Below are 26705 nucleotides of genomic sequence, written 5' to 3' on the forward strand. Positions count from 1 at the left end.
ATTCTGCCATTTCAAAAAAAAAAAGGGACTGTTGAGCGCCTTAAGGCATGATTGGTAGCCAAAGATTACACTCAAGCCTTTGGAGTTGATTACATAGAAACCTTCTCACTGATTGCAAAGATTCCTTCTTTTCGAGTTCCCATATCCCTCGTTGTCAACCGAGGATGGCCTCTGCACCAGCTAGATGTCAAGAATGCCTTCATGGTGAGCTTACTAAGGAGGTTTATATGGAGCAACATTCTGCATATGCTGCTCAGGGGGAGATGTCCTCCTCAGTCTGTCGCTTGAAGAGATCTATCTACGGCCTCAAGCAATCCCCTAGAGCATGGTCTAGGAGATTTGGTGATGTTGTCATGCGGTTTGACATGAACCAATGCACAGTGGATCACTCTGTCTTCAACCATCAGTCTGCGACTGGTTGTGTTGTAAAGATTCGGCCCCACACAGGCCTAGAAAGTTAATAACCTTAATTAAATCTAGACCGTAGATCTTTCGATCAAAGATTAACAGCTAGATCTTCGATTTTGAGTTTTCGGACCGTAGGATACAAATTAAATATTGGATCGATCCCCAATCTGTAAGATTCTTGTGTATTTCATATCACACATTAGATTAAACGATCTTAAAAATCAACGATCATAGTGTAATTTCGTCACTTTTAGTATAACCTATTTTGAGGGCATCAAATCTTGTCCGTTCGACATGATTTTGGTCCCGGTAGATGGGTATTTCGAATCCCTATCCAACGGACCCAAGATTTAGTGATTCGGACGTGATTTGAGCAAGTTATGACCCATTTTCTGTTAGAGTTAGGTATAATTACGAGTTTTGTCTTATTAGGCAACTTTTGGGTTTTTATTTTTATTTAAAACTATAGTTTAGTTGTTAAATTTGATAAAGTACACCCTTAGAAAGTTTTAATAAAGATAAACTCTTGCTAATTGTGGAAGACTTAGATTAGGAAACTAACTTTTAACATTAAATCTAATTGGGAAACCTACTTTAAGCACAAAACTCATTAGCTATTAAAAATCCAAAACATGGGCTTTTGCAACCCTACTTGTGCACACTAAGAGAGATAGAGAGAGAAGGAAAAAAAAATGAAAAGAAAAGCAAAGGAGAAGAAGAATTGGTGTTTTCGTCGTTTTGGGTTTTCGTCTTTGAGTAAGTGCCTGAAAACTATGTTTTTTGTAATTTCTTGTTTAAATTCAAAGTTTTTGCTTTTATTTATCTTAATTCAACCCGATTAGGGTTTCTAACAATGTTTTATTGATTTCTTTACTTTATTTTAAATCAAGAAACTTATTCTAAATTTTCTTTTTTAAAATTTTATGCCTTAAAAATATATGTATCACATTTACTTACGAAAAATCCCAATTGGAGTAATCTAGAGTATATTAGAAACTATTTTTGGATGTCTAAACCTATACGTGTGATTTTCTAGAGGATTTGTCATTGTTTTCCTTAAAAATCAGCACTTAAAAGTGATTGTTTTTCCGAGATTTCATCGAGTACTTCTCATATAAATTATGTAAGATGTTTTCCATGAAAGATATGATATATAGGTGTGTTATATATGATTTTTATGGTAGTTTTTCAACAAAATCAACATAAAAACAGTGTGTTTAAGGACTGTTTTGTAAAGATTTTATCGTATATAAGTTATATAACTCATGTAAGTGTTTTATGTAATGTATGTGATTTATAAATAATGTATCTAAGTCTTATAGTACTGATTTCCAAGAAAAACAACAAGTATGGGTGTTTAAATGGGTTGTTTTGTATACACATCTTTGATAAAATTATTATAGAATATACCTATATGGTTTTGCATGAAAGAGATAGTATATGTGTGTATTATATAAGCCTTAGAGGGCTGATTTTCATTAAAATCAGCACCTAAAAAGGGTTAAATAATCATTTTATTTTGGTTTTCAAAAGAATTTAGATTTATAAATAATGATACAATATGTTATAACAATTGGTTTACGAAGAAATCGACAGTTAGGTTTAAGTTGAAGCCTCTCCAAGTTTCAGTAATAAATTTGGTATAAATACGAACAAGTTCAGTAGAAAAGAATTGAACACTTGAACTAATGGTAACACGCTTGATATGTAAATTGTACATGGTTGCTTCTCTATTGATACTAAGAGCCTTCCACCTCCTTCCTCAGTCAAACACTAAGGCAAGTGATAGTGGACTCTCATAATAATGGTTCCTTTAATGGTTTTGATATTATAGTTTTGTTCCCTACGTTCATGCATCATATTTTTGTACCTTGGAATTTTTAAAAAAAAAAGAGTTTTGAAAGGATTTGATTTGAAAAAAAGACGTATGATCTTATGCATATATTCCTTATCGCCGTACCCGCTTCGGCCAAGTGATGATGACTTGGGATATATACATATGATGATTTGGATTTGAGACCGTATACTTTGGTATACGATGTGACTTTTTTTTTTACAGTGCCTATCTATGTTTTTCCTCCAATACGAGGTTTTGATTCTTGTATTATTTATCTCTACTATGATTCATTGATATACTCTTTATTTGTTCTCATGTCTTTTGACTATCGTACTCATACTCTTATTTCGATTTTCATATCTCTATTCAAGTCGTTACTTATTATGTTCATTGATATAAGAATCATTGTTATAATGCAATTTCATTACTGTGCACTTTTATTATGTGAGCCCACTAAGGGATCTTGTTCAGCTTGTTCTGACTCAGTTACTACAGTTCTTGTAGGTTGACATGATGACATTAACTCAAAATAAGGGAGTTTAAAGGGATCGAGGAAAGAGTGTTTGGCCGTGTGGCCTTGTCGAGCAAAGTTCATTTACCTTGTGAGTTGTATTAGGTTTTTTTTAGTCTGCTTGTTTCCCTATTGGGGTAGTGATTCGGATTTTGGGATTTTGAAGAAAAAAAATCATGTCTAAAAAAATTGCCCCAAATCCGGGTCGTTACATGTGTTCTCTTGATAGTTTATGTGGATGAAATCATCATTACTGGGGGGTGATTCAGTGGGGATGCAGAAACTAAAGACCTTGTCGAAAGAGTTTTCCACCAAAGACCTGTGCCGTCTTAGGTATTTTCTTAGCATTGAGGTAGCATACTCCACCAAGGGCAAATCCCTCTCACAGAGGAAATATGTGTTGGATTTACTTGATTAGACAAGTTATCTTGGAGTGAAACCTGCTTTTGTTCCCATAGACCCGAATGTGAGACTTCTTCTCGAAGGAGATTTATTAGACGACCCTGGTAGGTACAAGAGATTGGTTGGTAAGCTCATATATCTCACACTCACTCATCCAGACATCTCCTTTGTTGTTGACGTTGTCAGCCAATATATGAGCTCACCACATACTTCACACTGGGCAGCAGTGCTTTAAATTCTTAGGTACTTGAAAGGTGCTCCAGGAAGAGGCTTGTTTAAATGGTATGGGCATCAGAAAATAGAAGGGTATACAGATGCGGATTGGGTAGGATCTCCAGCTGACAGGAGATCTACCACAGGATATTGCACCTTTATAGGAGGTACCCTGTTGTCATGGGGCAGTAAGAAACAAGATGTTATATCGAAATCCAGTGTAGAAACCGAATATAGGGCCATGGCACACATGCGGAGAGCTCATTTGGTTGCACTCTCTTTTGTTAGAGATCGGATTCTCTCCTTCCTCTCCATCTCAGTTGTATTGTGACAATAAGGTTGTGATCCATATTGCCACGAACCCAGTCTTCCATGAGAGGACTAAGCACATTGAGGTAGATCGTCACTTCATCCGTCACAGAATCCATAAGGGGAGAGATATGCACAGTGTTTACTAGATCTGTGGATCAACTAGCTGATATGTTGACAAAGCCATTAAGCTCCTTCCTCTCCGTCTCAGATGTATTGTGACAATAAGGCTACGATCCATATTGCCCACAAACCCAGTCTTCCATGAGAGGACTAAGCACATTGAGGTAGATTGTCACTTCATCCGTCACAGAATCAAGAAGAGAGAGATATGCACAGTGTTTACTAGATCTGTGAATCAACTAGCTGATATGTTGACATGACATTTATAACAAGCTAAGAATGTTTGATATATACATTCCAGCTAGAGGGGGAGTGTTAGATAGTGTATATGTGCCTAAGGGCACTTTAGTCCATGTACTCTTCTCTTTATATAAATACATAAGTGAGGGGGAGAACTCTCCAACTCAAACTTTTCTCTCATTCACTTCTCCTCTTTAACAAACTCTAGCAGAAGAAAAAAAAAAGAACTCTAACAGAAATGGAAAATACTCAAACGTTGGTTTCTTCTACCACATGCTAAGGCAATATCTAAGAAAATTTTGTTTTGTACTGACACTTGTTTCGGTGGAAATGTTCACACATGGGAGATTTCATAAAGCTCAATAATAGTGATTGTGTGAAAAGCTAGTAATGTAGGATTCATCCAACAGGGGCGCCACCCAAACAACAATCGTTCCCTTTGGTTGTTGCGAGCCTACATCACCCCTTCTTTGAGATAGACAACCTGGAACGGATTCTATAGAAGTTCAAATTATGATGACTTATATCTTCATTTTGGATAACTATAAAAATATGAGCTGAAGAGGGCAAATTCCAGAAGCTATAAGCATTTATTCAATGACATACTAGGGAGGGGAACTTTGACTGTACAAGATTTTCACCTGCATATTCCAGAAGCAAAACACAACAAAACCAAGATCCTCCTATTTCTATGAAACATTATTTTTTCACCACTTTGTGCAGAGAAAATAGAGGATGCCAAGAAATGTGGTATTGAGATCTCCGAGACCTGCAAAAAATGAATATAATTTAGAAAACCAAAGGAACAGGAAATAGTGTAAAGAATACATGGAATGAACTTGGCAATGGGTCTATTAAAATCATAAAGTAAAGAAATATTGTCATGATCCCACTTCCAAATTAATAAATACAAGGGATATCAGTGACCAACGTCTGGGGTACCCCAAATGTTTTTCTAGTTGTGGAATTTTAGTTTTCAATCAAGAGTCGCAATTCAGAGCTGTAACCCAGGACTTACAACAGTAGCTGACATGAGATATGCAATGCAATGAAGGAAAGAAGTCCTCAAAGACTAACGATTTGGAAACATGGTGACAGAGAGTGCAGCGATTGTGGATATGTCAACTTTGGCTACCATCATTTCTATAAGTCGTGTAGACCAAATAGAGAGCTTTCCCATTAAGCCAGAGTAAACCTTGATGCAAAAGGGTTTCATCATTGTAGGCCTGATTTTATAAGGGATAGTGGTAGCACGTCAGTAACAGAAGTGGTAAATTGAAAAGCGAACATTGTCGCCCTCAAGATTGGGGACAAAACAAAGCAGATCCAAAGGAGGCATGAGACGCAGCCAAAAAAAACTTGGACGACAATTCTCCAAGGGGAAAGAGGACCTAGGAGAATGGGCCATGTTCATGTCTGATGGACGCGTTGGGCTGTGTCTTGTTTCCCAACCATTAGGATGGATATTGACCTTGTTAGAAGCCACCAAAGAGGGAGAAAGAAAGAGTAAGTTAGGGATCCTCCCCCTCACTTATGTATTTATAGAAAAGAGAACATACAAAAGACTACTATGCCCTTATGGTACAATACACACCCACACACACTTCTAATACTCCCCCTCAAGCTGGAATGTATATATTATAAATTCCCAGCTTGTTACAAATGTCATTTAATTTTGGATTACTAAGGGATTTAGTGAAAACACCCGCTAGTTGGTCCACAGACCGAGTGAATGAAACATGAATCTCGCCTCTATGAATTCGCTGGCCAATGAAGTGACAATCAACCTCTATGTGCTTGGTTCTCTCATGAAGACGGGATTGGTAGCTATATGAATCGCAGCCTTATTGTCGCAATAAAGCTGAGCTGGAGAAGATGGGGAGAAACCAATCTTAGGTAAGAGTGAACGTAACCAAAGGAGTTCTCCACTAGTATGGGACATAGCTCGGTACTCTGCCTCGGCACTAGACTTGGAAACAATGTCATGTTTCTTACTCTTCCATGACACTAAATTGCAGCCAACAAAAGTACAATATCCGGTGGTAGATCTCCTATCTGCAGGAGATCATGCCCAATCTGCATCACAAAAATAGGAGGCCTTTCACTGGTGCCCCTTTCAAGTAGCGAATAATCTAAATCACTGCTGCCAGGTGGGAAGTACGGGGTGAGCTCATATGTTGGCTAACAACACCAACAGCATATGATATATCTAGATGAGTGACTGTAAGATATATGAGCTTACCCACTAGCCTCCTGTATCTCTCAGGATCATCTAACAAATCCCCTTCTTCTGGAAGAAGTTTCACATTTGGGGTCCATATGAACTGAGACAGGTTTCACTCCAAGGTAACCTGTCTCCTCAAGAAGATCCAACACATATTTCCGCTGCGAGAGAGAGATACCTCTAGTAGAATGGGCAACCTCAATGCCAAGCAAGTATCTAAGATGTCCCAGATCTTTGGTTGGGAACTCTTTCCACAAGAATGCCTTCAGTTGTGTATCTCCACTGAATCACTGCCTGTAATGATAATGTCATCAACATACACTATCAATAGAACACAATCAGCACCCGACTGGTAACTGAAGACAGAGTGATCAACAGCACAGTACTTCGTGCCAAAGCGCATGATAGCATCGCTAAACCGGCCAAACCAAGCTCTAGGGGACTGCTTCAGGCCATATATAGATCGCCGAAACCGACACACTGAGGAGGGTCTCCCCCTGGGCAACATACCCAGGAGGTTGCTCCATATACAGCTCCTCAATAAGCTCTCCATGTAAGAAGGCATTCTTCACATCTAATTGATGTAGGGACCAGCCGTTGTTAACTGCAAGTGAGAGGAGAACCCTGACAGATGGTATTTTGGCAACCGGGGAAAATGTCTCCTGGTAATCAACTCCAAAGGTTTGAGCATAACCTTTGGCAACTAGGCGCGCCTTAAGGCGCTCAACTGTCCCGTCAGGTAAGTGTTTGGCGGCATAAACCCAGCGACAATCGACGGGCCGAGCTCCAGGTGGAAGGGGAACCAAATCCCATGTATGATTGGCCTGAAGGGCCTCCATCTCAAGGTCCATAGCCACACGCCAACCAAGATGATCAAGAGCTGCTGGCAAGGACTGTGGCACAGAAACAGAAGACAAAGAAGATACAAAACTCCGAAACATAGGGGTCAGAGAGTCATAGAAAACAAGTGAGGAAATAGGATGAGCAGTACTATGAGAACGAGTACGCGAGGCAATGGAGGAATCTGCAGATACTAAGAGGGGCCACTAGATGAGCCAAGAGAGAATATCGTGGCTCCGATGACAACCACTACAACCGAGAGAGGGGGGAGGAATGATAAGGCCTCGACGAGAGAAAGACATAAATATATAAAGGAATCGGAGCCGCGGAAAGAGTTATGGGGACTAAAATGTTTAGGCCATGAAGGAAAGGGACAAAAAGAATGGAAAAAGGAAGAAAAGGAGAAGAGGACTAGAGTTTCAGAATATGTAGGGCTTCAAATGGTGGAGGTTGGGGTGGAGGAGGTGGTGGTGATGGTGGTGGTAGTGGTAGAACTATAGCAGGTACTGTAGCGCTTACTGTAGCGGGTCACTGTAGCGGGTACTATAGCGGGTTACTGTAGCGGGTTACTATAGCAGGGAGTGGAGGAGAGGAGATGGGAGGAGGAAGGGGGCTTGCGACCACCTTGCAAGCCCGCTTCCTCCTCCCATCTCCTCTCCCATCTCTCCTCCACTCCCTGCTACAGTAACCCGCTACAGTAACGCTCTGATACCTGTTAACTTACCAACTTCTCCAAAAGCTTAAGCTGTTGGAGAAAGGCATTATTTATCTTTTATAGTTTAATACTCCCCCGCAAGTGTGGCCCACTTGGCAAACACGTAGAACATGTGGTCCCACTTTGGGCCGACCATCGCATGTGGATTTTTGCTATCCAGGAGGTTTGAACTCGAGACCTTTGGCTCTGATACCTTGTTAGAAGCCACCAAAGAGGGAGAAAGAAAGAGGAAGAAGAGAAAGAGTGACTTAGGGATCCTCCCTCTCACTTATGTATTTATAGGAAAGAGAACATACAAAAGACTATTATGCCCTTATGGCTACAATACACACCCACACACACTTCTAACAAACCTAACGGGTGAGGAGTGATCCTTTTACAATTTCTTAGTTCTACCAGTATTAGTTTTAGGTTTTTAGATATGCGTGTCTAAAACCTAAAACAGTAAGATGAGAGAGATATGTTATTCATTATGAGAGAGGTTAGCGACTTCGGGATCGCAATTTCCATTGTAAACCTGCAAATTTTTCTCATAGTAGAAGAAAACAGATTGCCATTCAAAAAAAGAGTATAAGAAAACAGATCTCGCTCATGGATGTAGGCACCATTGACAATCCACGTAAATCATTACATTTTTATTGTGTGCATGCTGCATTCTCTACTATTATTCATTACATTTTCCACAACATGCATGGTGGATTTTGTCATCACAAAGAAATTATATCAGAGAAGGGTTTTTGTGAGGAAGAGAAACTGAGAGTCAATGGACAAAGATAAATCTACTTGGCAATCATCAATCAAGCTCAATTCAATCACCAATAACTAGTGGATTTTCACAGGCTTTCATAAGTTCTGAATTTCTCAAAAATTGAGCATTGATTCTCGATATAAGGAATTTACACGATGGCAATAAAGGGCTCGAATGAGAAGTTCAAGGTCAAGTGATTAGATGGATGAAATAAGTTCAGTTAGTGGAAGTACGGAGTGAAAGATCCCTTGGTATAACAAGCATTGAGTAAGGCATTGTTCCAGAAGGCAAAGAAACTGCCTCGATAGAAGATTAAAAATAGAAAGAATTGGACATGAAAACAGTTTGTGCAATTCATCTCTATCTCACAGATGAGATAATGTAATACATTCATAATGAGGATTCTGCTCCTGAATTATGGAGGAAACTTGAAAGTCTGTACATAGATATATCCCTGCGGATGGAAGGTTTTAACCTCATGGAACACCTAAACACTTCAAATAAAATCATAATTAAAATGTAAAATCTAGAGGTGAGGATTGAGGAGGAAGATAAAGCTTTGCATACTTCAGCATCCCTTCCCCCACCTTATGATAATTTGGTAAATACTCTTCAATTTGGGAAAGAGACTCTCAGAACAAATGAAGTTATTGTGACTCTTTTGGAGAATGACATACGCAAGAAACCTAACAGTGAGGATTCCCAAGAATAAGGATTGTTGTGTAAAGGTGAAAACACAGTCAGGGTAGACGGAAGGGTAGAGGGTTAAATAAGAATAATTGTCAGTCTAAGTGAAGGGGAAAGAAGAACAAATTCGAGTGCTACTACTGTAAGAAGGAAGGAAATATGAAGAGGGACTACAAGAAACATCAAATGGATCTTGAGGAGAAAAAGAAGGACACACATTCTAATCAGGCAAGGGTTGCAAAAGATAGTTCAGATGTTGATAGAGATCTCATATCGGTCATAACAAGTAAGAAGTATCTCGTGAAACTGTGGATATTAGATATGGTTGTTCCTATCATATGTGCCCTCATAAGAAGTGATTTGATAATTACAAACTCTATGATGATATGACTATTCTAATTGGAAATGATGCAGCATGCAAAACCATTCAAATATGAACAAATTAAAATGTTTCAAGGTATGGTGAGAAAGCTTAATGATTCTAGGCATCTCACAAACTTAAAAAAGAATTTAAGTTCCTTCAGTGGATTAGACTCAAAACTATTACCTTTAAAAAAACGAGTGAACTTCTTAAGGTTAGTAAAGGGTAAGGGTGTCAATTTTGGCTCGGGCTCGGAAGGTCGCTCGAGCTCGGCTCGAAAAAAGCTCGGCTCGAATCCTTAACAAGCCGAGCCGAGCCGGCTTGCCAGGCTCGTTAAGCTTAACGAGCTGAGCCCGATTTAGGCCAGGCTCGACTCGGCTCGGCTCGGCTCGTTAAGGCTCGTTAAGAATTTAATATATTTAAATATATATATTATATATTAATATATACACTAAAAGGGTTATCCAGGGAGTGAAAGGAGGAGGCAAAATATGTCACTTCATTTTTGGAACCCCATTTGTTACTTGGACCACCCCCCATAGTGTAAAAAAAGTAGTCAAATTACACTAGATAGGGCTGTCTAGGGAAGATGAGGGGTGTGAACTTAATATAACCTGAGCTCGGTAAGGCTCGCGAACCTGGACGAGCCGAGCCGAGCTTTTGAGCTTAACGAGCCGAGCCGAGCCTGGCCAAGCTCGGCTCGGCTCGTTTATACCCCTAGTAAAGGGGCCACGGTTTTCATGAAGGGGAAAAGAGAAGGAAATTTTGGATAGGTTGATGGGGATAGGGAGTACAGGTACAAGTGGAGTAGTTGTGACTACTCCAGCAGATTAGGGCACGAATGGTGCTACTGTATGGCACATGAGGCTAGGCCATGAGTAAGTAGTGTTTGCTACTTTGTTATAACTTCATAGAATGATTAGCAGTACATATTCATGTGGATTGTAGGCACAATAAGTGACATATTTGTCCATTAGGACTTTTAGGGATTTTTTTTTAATGGTAACTTTTAGGGATTTAAGTCCATGTTATTTAGTTTTAGGATTTTTATGTCCATGGTATTTAGTTTTAAGGATTTTATTTTCTATGTTAATTAGAGTAGGGGATTTTATTTATCTCCGTGGAATTTTATTTCCATTGCCTATATAGCCCTTATGTAGTGAACTTTGATAGATTTTGATGAAATAAGATTGACTGAGAATTTCTCCCCCAGATTTTTTCTTCCTCCTTCCCTTCTTTCTCCTCTGTTCTTTCCCTTCTCTTCTTCTCTCATTCTTCTTCTTCTTTTCTTTCCCTAGCCTGCATCATGTTTGGTATCAGAGAAAAGGATCCAAGTCCGCGAACAATTGAAGTTTTGGATCGAACCCGCTTGCTTCAACCATCATATTGGGAGGTCGGATTTCTGGTGCGGATTTTCCGCACAAACAGTCCATGCTTCTCGGCGTTCAAGTTGCAATTGCTCCAGCTAAGTCCTTCCATCCACATCATCAAGAAGGTGCAGAGTACGGAGCCATTGATCTTGAACCTCTCCGAACAATGCCTCGTCTTCACCCAATTTTTATCTCAAGGTACCTTGATACTTACTATCTTCGAAAGCTTTCCATGCTAACTTCAGTCCCATCCCCATTCTTGCCCTCTTCTTCTTATCGTAACTGTCTTAACCCATTCAAGAACGGTCTCTAAAATTTTTAGCCAGGCTGAAAGTTTTCTTATAGGTCCAAGGATCCTTCCGAGTAAACTTTCAAAAAAAAAAGGATCCTTCCGAGTCTTTTGTAGACAAGATCTGTACTCTCTGCTTCTGTACTCTAGTCTTATCTTATAGGAAATAATTTAAGGAGGATTACAGATGGACTAAACTACCCCTGAATACTTCAAAACAACAAGAAACGGAAACAGACTGCTAAGCAATGCACATCTCAACAATCCCCCTCAAGGGCTTGGTGCAAAGGAGATCGCTGGTTTCCAAGCCTCCATTTCCTTTTGCTGGTTCTTATGCCCCACCCTGGGATTCAGAGGTGAAAGAAATTATTTTATCTACGAATAGAGGCCAAATTGGCATACTGCGAAATCACACCCCTATTGTCACTGATGTAGATATAGGTATTTTGAGAATATGCCTCAACGAACAACGGTTAACGATGGCTCTGATAGGTGGTTTTGCTAGAATAGGCAAGTTAACTATCAGATCTGTAATACGACGAAAAATCATCTATCGCTTGTTAAGGAAGGGTTGTCTAGGCCTGTATTGCCCATTGGGGATTCGACGGCCCTTTATGATCTAGGTATGCTGGACTTATACACTGTAAATTTTTCTTTCCTTTTTACACTCAAATTTAGTTAATTATCAAAAATAAATAAGCAAATTGCTATCTTAAATATATTATAAAGGAACCAAAGCGTACAAATCGACAAGCTCAATAAAAATACTTGATAGAATTCCATGTTTGGAAAAAAAATCGATATTGAATATAGACATTTAGTTTAAGGATAAAAGGAAATAGTATGGAACCCAAGGAACAGCTCTTTTTTTTGGATAGGTAAGTTAGGTTTTGGCGGACCCCTGCCAGATTATTAGAAACAAAGAACTGTTACATTTTAGCCTCACATAGTTCCTCCGTGTCCTGTCCATGGATACAATGTTAAGAAGGACGGGAGGGAAAATGTGAATGGGGGACATTGTCCCCTTTACAAGGGCAATCTGATTTGGATAAGAAGTCCGCTGCTTGGTTTGTCTCCCTCCAAGTGTGTGTGATTTTCCAATACCAAGAACATTTCTAGGTGGAGAATTATTTAAAAGACAGATGACAGCAGGTATAGCGTCATCTACACTAGACTTTCAATTTGAGAGGAATGCTAGCTTCACAGGGGCCCTAGCGAAAAAAAAAAAGGGGGCAAAGAGCGCCCCAATTGGTCAAATTCCATCAATGACAATAATAATCTTAATTTTTGGTGCCATCTTAACTGAAATTTGACCAATGGGGGGGCGCTCTGCCCATTTTTTCTTTGCAAATTTGCCTGTGAGTCTAGCACTCAATGACTCGATCACGATCACCATTGTCACCAATATTAATGCCAAACTTGTAAAATGCTCTTCAAAAAAATCCCAAAAAAAAAGTAGGAATGAAAAAACCGACATGAGGGCTAAATAATGCATACAGCTGAAAGAATCAGAGAAGCGAATGCGGCGAAGATGACCCATCTATCATTAGCAACCAGTTCCCACATACGTCGGAGCACAAACGGAACAGTCGGAGTCTTTGTTGTATTCCCTTCTTCGAAGTGATGAGGAAGTCTCCACCATCTTCGCAACCTCTGCAGAAAACCAGTATCACCGTTTCTGCTGTTATCTCCGTCGCTAAATACTGAGAATCCGTCGGAGGATGATTTGAGAGGAGAAAAGGAGTTGGGTCTGGTTAGGCGTGGAAAGGGAGAGGTAATGAAAGGGATGGAACGGGGCTTGGTGGGATGGTAGAGAAGAGGGTGAGGTTTTGGAGGAGATGAGCGGAGGGAGATAGGGGTGAGGCAAACTTGCTGATTCACGAAAGACATCATCAAATCATTTTTGGGTTTTTTTATGGAAAACCCAAAAAGAAAAACGGCTGATGCTACGGAGGATGGTTCACTGCTATTGCCATCTAATTAGGGAGGCACGCTCGCTGATTCACGAAGGCCATCACCAAATCACGCATAAAAGACGAATAAATTGCATTTTGAATCTATATTTACGGATGGATGTTAGAGTCAACTCTATTGTGGTAACCGTACGGTCCAAAAGACCATTTTACATTCTTCTTCTCATTTTTAAAGTTTTTATGTTTCTCTATTTCAACTGATATACCTGTCTTCTCATATTCGGTGGTACGGTGATGTTTAGGCTTGCTTCAAGGGAAATTCCATTCCTCCTCTCGTCAATTCCAGAGTCAATTTCTCCTATGTTTATGTTTATAAAAGTTGCCTTATTTTCCTATGTATTATGTTTCAATTTCATAGCCTGTCCCAAGCTGGGTAAAGGAGGAGAGTTGGCGTCAAATTAGCAGCCGCTCGTAAACTTCGCCGCTCTTCTATGATATGAATCTTAGAGAAAATTTGTTGGGGCGTAACCCTCTTAGCGACGCACTGCATCGGCGTCCGGATGTAGTGTTAAATGAGCAAGAGTCCTTGCATCTTCATGGGCGAGTGCGAGAGTGAGGAGGCTAGTCTTGGCCGTCACTCCCTTATTGAAGTGCCATATTGGCGTCCAGGTGTGGTGAAAAATGAACAAAGGTCCTTGCACTTTACTGGACGGGTGCGAGAGGCAAGGAAGCTAATCCAAGAGAGTATGATTTGTTTAGCCAGTTGGAACATAGGTTCACTAATAGGTAAGATGGGGGAATTAGTTGATACACTGAGTAAAAGAAGAGTTAATATAGATAAGAGAATAAATGAATAAGAGAAAAATCTATGGAAATAGAAAATACAGGTTTCAAGTTATGGTATACAGGAAAAGAGGTGAATAAAAATGGTGTAAGGACTATAATAGATAAAAGCCTAAGAAATGAGGTTGTAGATATTAAAAGGAATGGTGGTAGAATTAATCTAATTAAATTAATATTAGGTGAAGAGACAATTAGTGTTATTAGTGTGTATGCCTCTTAATACGATTACATGACTCTGTCAAGAGGCAATTTTGGGAGGATATGGATGAAGTGGTCCAAGAAATACCACATGGAGAGAAGTTATTTATAAGAAAAAATTCAAACGGGATGTGGGAAGAACTAGTGGAGGTTTTGAGAGGTTCATAGAGGACTGGGTTTTGGCAATATGAATGAGGCAGGAGAAGATATTTTGAAGTTTGCAGTGGCATATGATTTGATGTTAACAAATATTTTTTTAAGAAAAGAGATTCACACTTGATAACCTTTAGCAGTGGCACCAACTGTAGCCAGATAGATTTTATCCTCAGTAGAAGAGAGGACAGAGCTGCGTGTAAAGGTTATAAAGTCATACCTGGGGAGTGTTTAGTCACACGACATAGGTTGGTGGTGTTGGATATAGGCATTAAATGTCGGAAGAGAAAAGATAAAGATGTTAGAAATCCGAGGACTAGGTGGTAGGATCGCAAAGGGGGAAAACTAAATATGTTTAAGGATAGACTGCTTAAAGAAGGACCTTGAAGTCGTGACGAAGGGACTAATATGTATGGTGGTGGAATGAGGAGGTCCAAATTGGCTAAAAAAGAAGCTAAGAAGGTGGTAAGAGAAGCTAGAGGCAAGGCCTATGAGGCTTTGTACTACATGTTAAAGACGAAAGAGGGCAAAAAAATGTATACAAGCTTGCTAAGATGAGAGAAAGGAAGAGCAGGGACTTGAATCATATAAATCATATCAAATGCATCAAAGACAAGAATCAAAAATTGCTAGTAAAAGAAAATGGGGTTAAAGAGAGGTAGAGAAGTTACTTCGATAAGTTGTTTAATGAAGAACCCGTAGCGAATTTGAGAGAACTTTATAACACTTTTGATTATATAAACCAGAGATTTGTTCATAGAATCTGAATGTCAGAGATAATAGTTGATGAACACATTTATGTGTGAATGGTAGTGGTAGGATGCATGCATATTTTATGTTTTAAGCGGTGCTATTAAGGTATTTTTGTTGTTTTTGTTGTTTTAGGATTTTTATTGGAATTATAAAGGAAATTGAGCTTAACATATGAAAATAGTGAAGAAATGACCAATTGCCATGAGGATTCAAAGTTTCAAGATGCATTAGTTGGCCGAATTGGCATGATGCTTTAGTAGGATCAAATTGATAATGTCACACCCCCTTATTTTGCTTTGAAAGATGAAATTTCAATGATGGATGATGAAAAACAAGAGAAGAGAAAGGATCTTAATTCCAATGGTTGAGATTGAAATGATCAAGAGATGAGAAGGGAATTATTTGTTGTTTATGTGCATTACAAAAGAATGGTAGATTTGCCATTTGCGAAAGTATATGGCATGGTTGCAATTCATTTGAAAGATAAGGACAATTTGGTCCTTTCATGCACATATTCCTCAACTTGGAAACTTTCCATTATTTTTCTACCATTTAGAAAGTTGCTTGACAAAATAATTAGAAGGTTTTAGACAAACCTTTGGAAAGAAAAAAAGAAAAAGAAAGTAACCCATGTGTTTTTTAGAAGAAATATATAAAGCCCATTCAAGCCTTAATCTTGTCCTTTCATTTGTTTCCTAAGATTAGCTTTTTAATCTCCACCTTACATCTTTTTCAATCCCTTAATTTAGCAACATTTCTCACCCAAAATCTATATATCAATCTCTCTTGAACTCTCTCCCATCTTCTACAATTTTTAGTCTCGTCATGTCTTCAGCAGTTTTTTTATTTTATTTTTCTAAAACTTCAACGGACCATAACTTCTTCGTTTTAGCTCTGATTCACACGTGGTCGGATCCGTTGGACTCGTATCGACGAGAGGAATCCGATCAAGGCTTGAATGAGGGCAATGATTCAACCATTGAAGGAGAAAAAGAATAAGTTTTTCTTATTTTGCTCTTTATTTTAAATTACAATTTGATGTATTTTTGCTTTCAATTTCAATTAAAGAAGAGTTCTTTTTGTTTTCTTTTTCCTTCTCAAGTTCTTAATGACAATTCTCTTCTTTCTACCTTTTATTTTTGTTTCTTTGAATTTCTTCATGAGTAACTAAATCCTATATACTTAGGGTTTAGATGAAACCATGGGGAAGGAGAAAGATTTTTAATTAAATTTAATGGTATGGAATTAATGGTTTATAATTGTTGCATACCAATCATTCATGCCATTGGCATTCCCCTTTCGTATGAGTGATTGCTATGAATATTATAAATATTTATATAGCCTTTAAAATTGGAGTGTGTCTTTGATAAATTACTCATGGGCAATGACATCCATTGATCTTATTTCTCATAGACTAATTATCAAATATACAATTCAATACACAAAAAATATTTTAATTAATCAATCTAATCCAAGCCCATGGTGGATTCTAACCCTAAGTAATCTTTTATATTGAATTAAGGATTTTACACTATTCCAAATTACTTTTGTAATTTTCCAATTTACTTAGGCCCTTAGAATTTTGGTTTTCTAATTAAATTAGATAAGTAGTTAAAATAGATCATTAGAACCTTGGTACACTTTGCCTAAATTAGGATTTTAAATAAAAAAGATCTTAGTTAAATTTGATTCTTAGATTGATTAGAATATACGCTTATATATAGTGTTGGCTCCGATGTCAAATCCACGGAAATCCTGAGTCCATTCCAGGCAACATTATATCATAGCTAGTATTCTAATTGGTAAAAGAATAGGATTGACAACTAGATTTCTCTTCCCTGAGTTCGACCCGTATTTACACGATCCGTGGACTTGCGGTTATTTAATATCTTGTAGACACCCCATTTTGACCAGACCCTAAAGTCCCCAAAATCGAACGAGTCCCAAAATATTCTGAAATTAATCTAAAAAATTCCTGAAGGACTGGGCCCAAACTGAGAAGAAGGCTTCAGTTTTGAGCATCTTATTGTGCGTATTCCTGGGTACAAATTCCCCGGGAGGTTGTTAGTATTCTCAGGGATACCCCTGTAAAATTTCATGGCAATCGGGCGAGAAATGTAGAATAAGACAGGCGAAGTGTGTGCAATAATCAAAGTTGGGTTGTGATAGGGTGAGTTATCAAAGCTTGGTTGTGTAGATATCGCCCTCATTTTTTTATAAAAGGCAAGATATTTTGTTTGGTAAAATGGTGATTTGCCATCTTTAGAGGGGTAATTTTTGGAATTCTGATATTACTGAAGATGTAAGCAACCCCTATTAGCCTTTGGATCAAATCAAGGGGTTAGGATCTTTTAGAGGGAAGAGATTCTTGGTCATGTTTCCTACTTGGACCCCCCCCCTCTTTTCGTTAAATGAATAACCCTAAATACACTAGGAGGGGCTGTCCAAGTGAAGAAAAGGGGGCGAAAAATTTCATTTCTGTTTTTATAAGAGGATCGGCTAGGGTTTTCTCGAGGGGGCAGAGAGATTTTTGAGAAAAAAAAGAAAAAGAGAGAAAACACAGAGAGAGAGAGAGAGAGAGAGAGAGAGAGAGAGAGAGAGGGGGGGGGAGCACCGCCTCCACCTCCGGCCTCATCTCCGGCAAGCCGCCATCACCGACCACCTCCCCCATCTCCTCCATCTGCAAGCTCATCCCACTCCCACCATTTTTGCCCAATCACCACCATTAGCGATCAAAACCATTTTTTATTCCCCAAACCCATTTCGGCTTCTCCGGCCAACCTCCACCACAAACTTGGTCTCACCCCCATTCCACCTTCTTCCACAACCACCGTACCCCATCTTCACCCAATCCCACATCAAAACCCTTTCTATTTTGATCGGCCACCTCTGCAAATCCGGCTGGCCAAACCCATTCTAACACCACCGTAACCAACTCCACTCCCATCAAGAATCTCAACCATCATCTTCTTCCCTGGCCAACCCCGCCGGAATCCGGCACCCATTCTACCCAAACCCATTTCGAAAAACCCAAAAACCCAGCCACCGTACCCCATCCAAACCCTCTCCTCCAACTCCGGCAATCCCACGGGCATGGAATCCGGCTCACTCCGACCCAAGTTCCGGTCAAAGACCCCATTAATTCCGGTCAATCTGTGTTTCCACCTTGCTCGACCTTCATCTTCTCCCAAACCCCCTTTGAAATTTTCCATCAACATTACCCCATCATCCACCTCCCTCATCTCTTTTTCTCCACCCATCTACCACCACCGCCACGATCAGACCCTTTTGCTATTTCCTAAACCCTATCAGACACAGATCCATCGCCATCTCCACCTCCGTCCACCATTAACGCCACCCACATCCCCTGTTTTTACGCATGTTCTATTTCTAACCCACCCCATCATTTTCATTCTCTGTACCTAATCCGAAGGAAGAAGAAGAGGGTCATCATGTTGCCGTCTAATACCACCGTCGTCCCTCTCACATCGGGCTGCGTCTGTTGCCTTTGCTTGTCCGTGAATCCACCATTGCTAGCGGACTTCCCAAAGAATCAAGGAGCTGTCCATAGCATCAACCTACTGTAAGTGTAGATTGGTCCTTCAAATTTCTTTGTGCCTTGTTCTTGATCTTATGATATTTTAATGTGCATATCATTGCTGCTAGGATTTACAGATGTTTTGTGTGGAGTTCGAATAAAAAATCATTATGCGAATAAAGGGTTGTTTTGCTGCAATTTTCCAATTCATGTTTTGTTCGATCCATTTTTTATATAAAGGGAATTCGATTTCATAACAGATTTTACAAAATCCTGTAGGTTCGGGGATAAATTGTTAGCGGAAAAGTAAGTTGGGCTCTCAGAGTATTGTTCTCTTTAGTTGTTTATTTCTTCCAAGCAGTTGTGATTTGAAATTTGTGCCTCGTTACCAAGTGGTCCAACTCTTGTCTTTGGAAATCCCCAAATGAGAGCAATTTCAACTTACCGGACTCATGGTATATTGTTTTCTGCTCGGGTGTGCAAAGGGGTCTGCCAGTTTTACATGCTCGCCACTCAATGTTCTAAGCTTTAGATCCATACATAGATCTCTCCTCTGCTATGTGTCGATGCATTTGGGGAATTGTAGTTTCCATACTCGGATGGGTAGGTTTTAAAGCTATGTTTTATCACTTCCTTTCCTCTGCGTGTGCGCGCGTAGAACTTCAGTGCGAAATTGTTAAATTTCTGGGCAGCTGCTCTTGTTGAGGAGCCCTTCAAAAACCTGATCTTTCTTCTCAATTTAGTTCACAGCCCTGTGGGCAGCTAGCGCCTTGAAATAGAGTGATTTCTATATGATCATCGAAACAGAATAGTGGCTACTGGGCCTGTTTAGACTTTTGATCTCACCCTCATTTTGTTTCTTTGATGTATATGTTTTAATTTTTGGACTTTGATTCATTGGGTCTCGGTTATGCTTGGTTTATTGATTTTTGAAGATAGAATCTAGTCTCTTATTACTGTTTTTACTCAGACTCCATGGTACGGAATAGATGTGTGGTACTAGCTTCCTTTCTTTTACCCTACCATCATGGAGTTTAGGAGTCCGTCCTACCATCCTAGGGTTTGGGAGTCTGTCCTACCCTTGTAGAGTTTAGGATTCCGTCCTTCCATCTTTCAGAGTCAGTCCTTCAGTCTTTCAGGAGTCTGTCCTATCAACATAGGGGTTAGGATTCTGTTCATCCTCTCATCAAGTCATGTGATTTTCATCCGCTCCCGCAAGGTATAGGATGCTGTCCAACCCTTGCAGAGTTGTGATTCTGTCCAATTCTCCCGCAAAGCATAGGATGTTGTCCAACCTTTGCGGGATATCAGGAGTCTGTCCTACCTTTATGATAGGATTCTGTCTTGTTAAGTCAAAAAAACATTAAAAACATCTGAAAAACCAAACATCTCAAAAATCTTGAGTCATTAGGAGTAGTTAGGAAAATTTCAGTCCGAACTACGGATGGCTTGATCCCTAGCTGAGGGGTACGTAGGTAGCTCAGGCGTGCAGCTGACATCCTGAGTTCAGTCACATCTTTCACATCTTTCACAACTTTCACAACTTAAAAACTTCCACATCTTTCACAACTTTCACAACTTCAAAAACTTCCATAAGCTTCAAAACCTTTCAAACCTTTCCAAAACTACAAAAATTCTCCAAAATAACCTTGCAAGCCATTTTCAAAAGATCTTCCCATAGAGTTAGGAGTCTGTCCTGATTGTGTTGATATGCTGAGTCTTGTCGTGTGAGTGTCCTCAGAGTTAGGAGGCCTCGAGTCGTGGTCGGTTAGACACTTAGTCGAGCCGATGGCTAGACTAGAATGCGCTTAGGTAGCCCATGGTTTTCCTTAGGACACACAGTCTAGTCACACATAGGGTGTAGGGTCCACTTGCATTAGTTAGGGCATATAGGGAGTCCTAAAAATTACCATTCACTTGAATTTAAGTAATGACGCAAGAAGCTTTAAAAACTAGTCAGGTCTAGTTGATAGAGTCTAGGATAGCGCTCCTAGAGGGTTAGGCATTGTAGTTTAGCATAGGTCGCCGAACTACGTTGACTCTGATTCTTCCCGAGGCCGGGATACGTAGAGCAGCCAGGATGGATGGCCATCCTGGTTCGAGTCAAGTATTGCATTAGAGTTTTAGGGTTTGTCGTGTTGAGTCGGGTGTGGAGTCAAGTCGCGATGTGTGTTTTGCTATGTTTTCTTACTTTCATGTACATACATTATACTTTTAGCTGTAGCATGCATGTGTTTGCCCATCAGAACTTAGACACCAATTAGGCATGACACTCATAACCTAGCTATTCTTAGGTGCCATGTCTTTCATTTCTTTTGTGTGTGCTTCTTATTCATCTCCGAGACATGCATGATTAGGTAGACGTTATCTCGGGGATATTCATTCCCATTTCACGTGATTTTCGCCCAAAACTCTTCAAAGTTAATAATAAATGGCATAAGAGACCAGGTGCTTGCACTTGGGCGAATTGGGGGCGCCTAACCCCTTTCCCATCCGTCATCAGGCATGGACCTTTTGTATCTCTGGTTATCCGTTGCGACAGAGCACAGCATGGGATCCAGGGCCTACTTCCTTGGATGACGACTCTTTCTTTGTGTAAGGTCCGTCTTGAATCCGGGCTAGTCCCCGAATCGAGAGGTATCTCACTTTACATCGCCACTCATGCTGTGAGGGGCACTCTTTCGAGAGTTCCCTGGTGGAGCTCTCCTTCACGTGGATGATCCTGAGACTCATTTGGGGGGCTCGTCCCCCCGCCTCTCTCGGATCGGGGTCCACATATCTCTAACAAGTTTTTGGCGCCGTTGCCGGGGAAGAGAGTTGCATTAGAATCTTAATTATTCGAAGTGTTAGATTAGTAGTTATTTTTAGTTTAGTTATAATTTTGGTTTCTTGCCTATCCATCTCTCTTACTTGGTTTTCTTGTGTTTATGATCGTAGGTTAAGTGCGGAACTCGGCTAATCGACTAGAAAGAGCAAACCGGTTAGAGACGACGGAAGACATCGCACCAAATCCAAATCAAGTAGTCATGGCGGAATAACAATAGCCGCCAAAGAGTTTACGCGATCGCTTCTATCCGGCCCGAACCGCGCAACCTTCTTGCATTAGATTGTCGATTGCGCAGGGCAATAATTTTGAGCTAAAATTGCAATTTATCTCTTTGCTTCCTCATTTTCATGGCCTCCCTTCGGAGGATGCTTATTTATTTTTGCGTGAGTTTGAAGATGTATGTGCTTTGATTAAGTTGCAATAACTTACCGATGATGCGGTAAAGTTGCGGTTTATTACGTTTTCACTCAAGGATGGAGCCAAAAAGTGGCTCTATGGTTTACCAACGAACTCCATCACCACTTGGGAGGAGTTTGCCGTCGCTTTCCTAAAAAAGTTTTTTCCATTACATAAAACTAATAAGCTTAGGAACGATATTTTACAATTCAAACAAAAGCCATTAGAGTCATTTTCTAAGTTTATGGAGAGGTTCAGAGACCTATGATGAACACATTTATGTGTGAATGATAGTGGTAGGATGCATGTATATTTTATATTTTAAGCGGTGCTACTAAGGTATTTTTGTTGTTTTTGTTGTTTCAGGGTTTTTGTTGGAATTATGAAGGAAATTGAGCTTAACATATGAAAATAGTGAAGAAATAACCAATTGCCATGAGAATCCAAAGTTCCAAAATGCCTTAGTTGGCCGAATTGGCATGATGCTTTAGTAGATTAAATTGATAATGCCACACCCCCTTACTTTAATTTGAAAGATGAAATTTCAAGGATGGATGATGAAAAACAAGAGAAGAGAAAGGATCTTAATTTCAATGGTTGAGATTGAAATGATCAAGAGAGAAGAATAGAATTATTTGTTGTTTTTGTGCATTACAAAGGAAGGGTAGATTTGCCATTTGCGAAAGTATATGGCATGGTTGCAATTCATTCAAAAGATAGGGACAATTTGGTCCTTTCATGCACATATTCCTCAACTTGGAAATCCTTTGGAAAGAAAAAGAGAGAGGAAAGTAACCCATGTGTTTTTAGAAGAGATATAGAAAGCCCATTCAAGCCTTAATCTTGTCCTTTCATTTGTTTCCTAAGATTAGCTTTTTAATCTCCACCTTACATCTTTTTCAATCACTTAATTTAGCAACCCTTCTCACCCAAAATCTATATATCAATCTCTCTTGAACTCTCTCCTTTCTTGAATTTTTATTCTCGTCTCATCTCGTCTCGTCGCGTCTTCAACAGTTTTTTTTATTTTTTTAAAAACTTCAACGGACCATAACTTCTTCGTTTTAGCTCCGGTTCGCGCGTCATCGGATCCGTTGGACTCGTATCGATGAGAGGAATCCGATCAAGGCTTGAAGGAGGACAATGATTCAACCATTGAAGGAGAAAAATAATAAGTTTTTCTTATTTTGCTCTTTATTTTAAATTACAATTTGATGTATTTTTGCTTTCAATTTCAATTAAAGAAGAGTTCTTTTTGTTTTCTTTTTCCTTCTCAAGTTCTTAATGGAAATTCTATTCTTTCTACTTTTTATTTTTATTTCTTTGACTTTCTTCATGAGTAACTAAATCCTATATACTTAGGGTTTAGATGAAATCATGGGGAAGGAGAAAGGTTTTTAATTAAATTTAATGATATGGAATTAATGGTTTATAATTGTTGCATACCAATCATTCATGCTATTGGCTTTACCCTTTCGTATGAGTGATTGTTATGAACATTATAAATATTTATATAGCCTTTAAAATTGAAGTGTGTCTATGATAAATTACTCATGGGCAATGACATCCATTGATCTTATTTCCCATAGACTAATTATCAAATATACAATTCAATACACAAAAAATATTTTAATTAATTAATCTAATCCAAGCCCATGGTGGATTCTAACCCTAAGTCTTTTATATTGAATTAAGTTTTTTATACTATTCCAAATTACTTTTGCAATTTTTCAATTTACTTAAGCCCTTAGAATTTTGATTTTCTAATTAAATTAGATAAGTAGTTAAAAGAGATCATTAGAACCTTGGTACACTTTGCCTAAATTAGGATTTTAAATAAAAAAGATCTTAGTTAAATTTGATTCTTAGATTGATTAGAATATACGCTTATATATAGTGTTGGCTCCGAGGTCTAGTCCACGGAAATCGTGAGTCCATTCCAGGCAACATTATATCATAGCTAGTATTCTAATCGGTAAAAGAATATGATTGACAACTAGATTTCTCTTCCCTGAGTTCGACCCGTATTTACACGATCCGTGCACTTGCGGTTATTTAATATTTCAATCAATAGTAGCTATGAAAAATATGAAATTAGGTAAGGCTATGGGGCCTGACGGTATTCCTATTGAGACTTCGAGAAGCTTGGGTGATGTGGGTTTGGTTTGGTTAACTAGATTATTTAACAATATTCTGAAGACTAAGAAGATGCCTAATGAGGGGAGGAAGAGTACATTAGTACTTATTTATAAGAATAAAAGGAATATTCAGAGTTGTACCAATTTCCGGGAAATTAAGCTAGTTAACCAAAATTAAGCTAGTACATTAGTACTTATTTATAAGAATAAAAGGAATGGTCAAATTTCTTCAAGAAAATATTTTTTCGCGCTTTGGTACACCTCGTGCCATCATTAGTGATAGGAGTAAGCACTTTTGTAATTGATCGTTTGAAGCTCTTATGAAGAAATATGGTGTTACTCATAAGTTGGCGACCTCTTATCATCCTCAAACGAGTGGTCAAGTAGAGGTTTCAAATAGGCAAATTATGCAAATTTTGGAGAAGACAGTGAATCCAAACCGCAAAGATTGGTCCATTAGATTAGTGGATGCCTTGTGGGCTCATAAGACGGCATTCAAGGCTGATCTTGGTCAGTCTCCTTACCGCCTTGTGTATGGCAAAGCTTGTCACCTCCCGGTTGAATTGGAACATAAAGCTTTTTGGGCTATTAAGAAACTAAACTTTGATTTTTCTTCTGCAGGTGTTCAAATGAGATTACAACTTTCCGAATTGGAGGAGTTGCGCAATGAAGTGTACGAGAATGCAAAGATCTATAAAGAGAAGACAAAAGCTTTTCATGACAAACATATTTTGAGAAAATCGTTTCAGAAGGGCGAAAAAGTCCTTCTCTACAATTCAATATTGCATATCTTTCCAGGTAAGTTAAGATCCCGTTGGGATGGACCATATGTGGTTAATAAAGTTTTCTCCCATGATGCGGTCGAGGTTCTAAATCCAAGCAATTGTGAGATTTTTAAAGTTAATGGTCAAAGATTAAGGCCATTTATTGAGTTGCCAAAGTCAGATATGGAAGAGGTCATGGATATCCATGAACCTTCCTATTCAAATCATGCCTAAACAAATACGGTACGTACCCTCCTTTCTATTTTTAGTCCTCATATTTTTCTTTCTATTTTTAATGCCTTGATGACAATGCATAAATCAAGTATGGGGGGGTAGGTTTTGGAAACTTTCTTTTCTAATCTTTTCTATAGTTAAAGTTAGAAATTTTCTTTTCCTTTTGTTTTTGGTATTTTTCTCAAATTAGAAAGAACTTGGTATTCTTAAAAGGAAAGTTGTTTTCCTATTTTAAGAAAGAAAGTTAGTGCATATTTTAATTTTGGAATTGGAAAATTAGAAAGAATACTTTCCTTTCTTAGTTTTGATTTCTTTTGGAATCTTTCTTTTAAAAGGATTTGAATAAGAAATAGAAATAGAAACTTGCTTTTTATATGGTATGGTTAAAAATGAAAGAAAGGTTGAAACAAAAGAAAGAAAGAATTATTTTTAGAAAGTTTGCTTCTTGATTATAGTTTTGATTTGTAGCCTTTTTGACTTGAGCTATTAAGTCTGAAGGGTTTTTATGCCTAGTTCCTTAAAGCCAACTGGCTTGAGAGCAACTGACTAAAAACTCCATACATGGGTCAATTAGAAAGCTTAATAAATCAAAGCATTGCACGTAATCAAAAGTAAAACTTGAACTCATATGCATCAAAGTCTATGATATATGCAAATCAAAGATTAGTCGAACACTGCTTAGTAGCCTGGGTGTCTGGTGCATGCCCTGCATGTCATTCACGCCAAAAGCAGTAGAGGAATACAAAAAGTGAGTTCTATTCTTAGAAAGTAATGGAAAAGTGGAAATGATGGTAGACCATATAAGATTGCAATTTTTCTATTAAGTTTCGAAATCAAATTTCTTTTATGGTACGATTACATTAGAGGCAATTTTAAGGGAGCAAAGTAAGACAAATTCAAAAGAGGATTCCTTGATTAAAATATCTTTTTAATTTTCCAACTTGGAATATGATGCAAAGTTTAAGTATGAGGGTATTTCTGTTCTTCTATTTTGAGTAATTTATCAAAGAAAAAAGAATCAGAAATCTTTGGCTTTATTCTATATTTTGGATTTGTAAAATAAAGTTTTATTTTTAGAAAGTTAAATTTTTGGAATTTTTTGTGTATATTCACTGCAAACACTCACGAGACAAAACTCGTCCACTAGGGTAACCTAGGGGTTTAAAGGCTTGTTGCACATGCTAAGTGCAATCGTGATTCCTACGAAAATGAGTTAGGATTTTATTTTTATTGTTTCGATTTTGTTATTTTTTCTTGTTTGCTTGAGGACAAGCAAAGCTCAAGTATGGGGGAATTTGATGAACACATTTATGTGTGAATGATAGTGGTAGGATGCATGCATATTTTATGTTTTAAGCGGTGCTACTAAGGTATTTTTGTTGTTTTTGTTGTTTCAGGATATTTATTGGAATTATGAAGGAAATTGAGCTTAACATATGAAAATAGTGAAGAAATGACCAATTGCCATGAGAATCCAAAGTTCCAAGATGCATTAGTTGGCCGAATTGGCATGATGCTTTAGTAGGATCAAATTGATAATGCCACACCCCCTTATTTTGCTTTGAAAGATGAAATTTCAATGATGGATGGTGAAAAACAAGAGAAGAGAAATGATCTTAATTCCAATGGTTGAGATTGAAATGATCAAGAGAGGAGAAGGGAATTATTTGT

General features: G+C 38.6%; 1 protein-coding gene across 2 annotated transcripts in view; it reads right to left on the reverse strand.

Moving 5' to 3' along the window:
- LOC143889972 (ABC transporter B family member 26, chloroplastic-like) overlaps positions 1–13257 on the reverse strand; it is a 97101-nt gene extending 83844 nt beyond the window's left edge. For both annotated transcript variants that reach the window (XM_077394408.1, XM_077394407.1), the window contains exons 1-2: positions 12775–13257; positions 4685–4812 (exon numbers count right to left, since the gene is read on the reverse strand). In XM_077394408.1, the coding sequence (XP_077250523.1) occupies positions 4685–4812; positions 12775–13170 (524 nt within the window). In that variant the 5' untranslated portion in view covers positions 13171–13257. The remainder of the gene's footprint in view (positions 1–4684; positions 4813–12774) is intronic.
- Between the last annotated feature and the right edge of the window lie 13448 nt (positions 13258–26705).

The sequence above is a fragment of the Tasmannia lanceolata genome, unplaced genomic scaffold (genome assembly GCF_043159265.1).
Source record: "Tasmannia lanceolata isolate RefF3 unplaced genomic scaffold, GAP_Taslan_0.1 ptg000013l, whole genome shotgun sequence".
Lineage (NCBI taxonomy): Eukaryota > Viridiplantae > Streptophyta > Magnoliopsida > Canellales > Winteraceae > Tasmannia > Tasmannia lanceolata.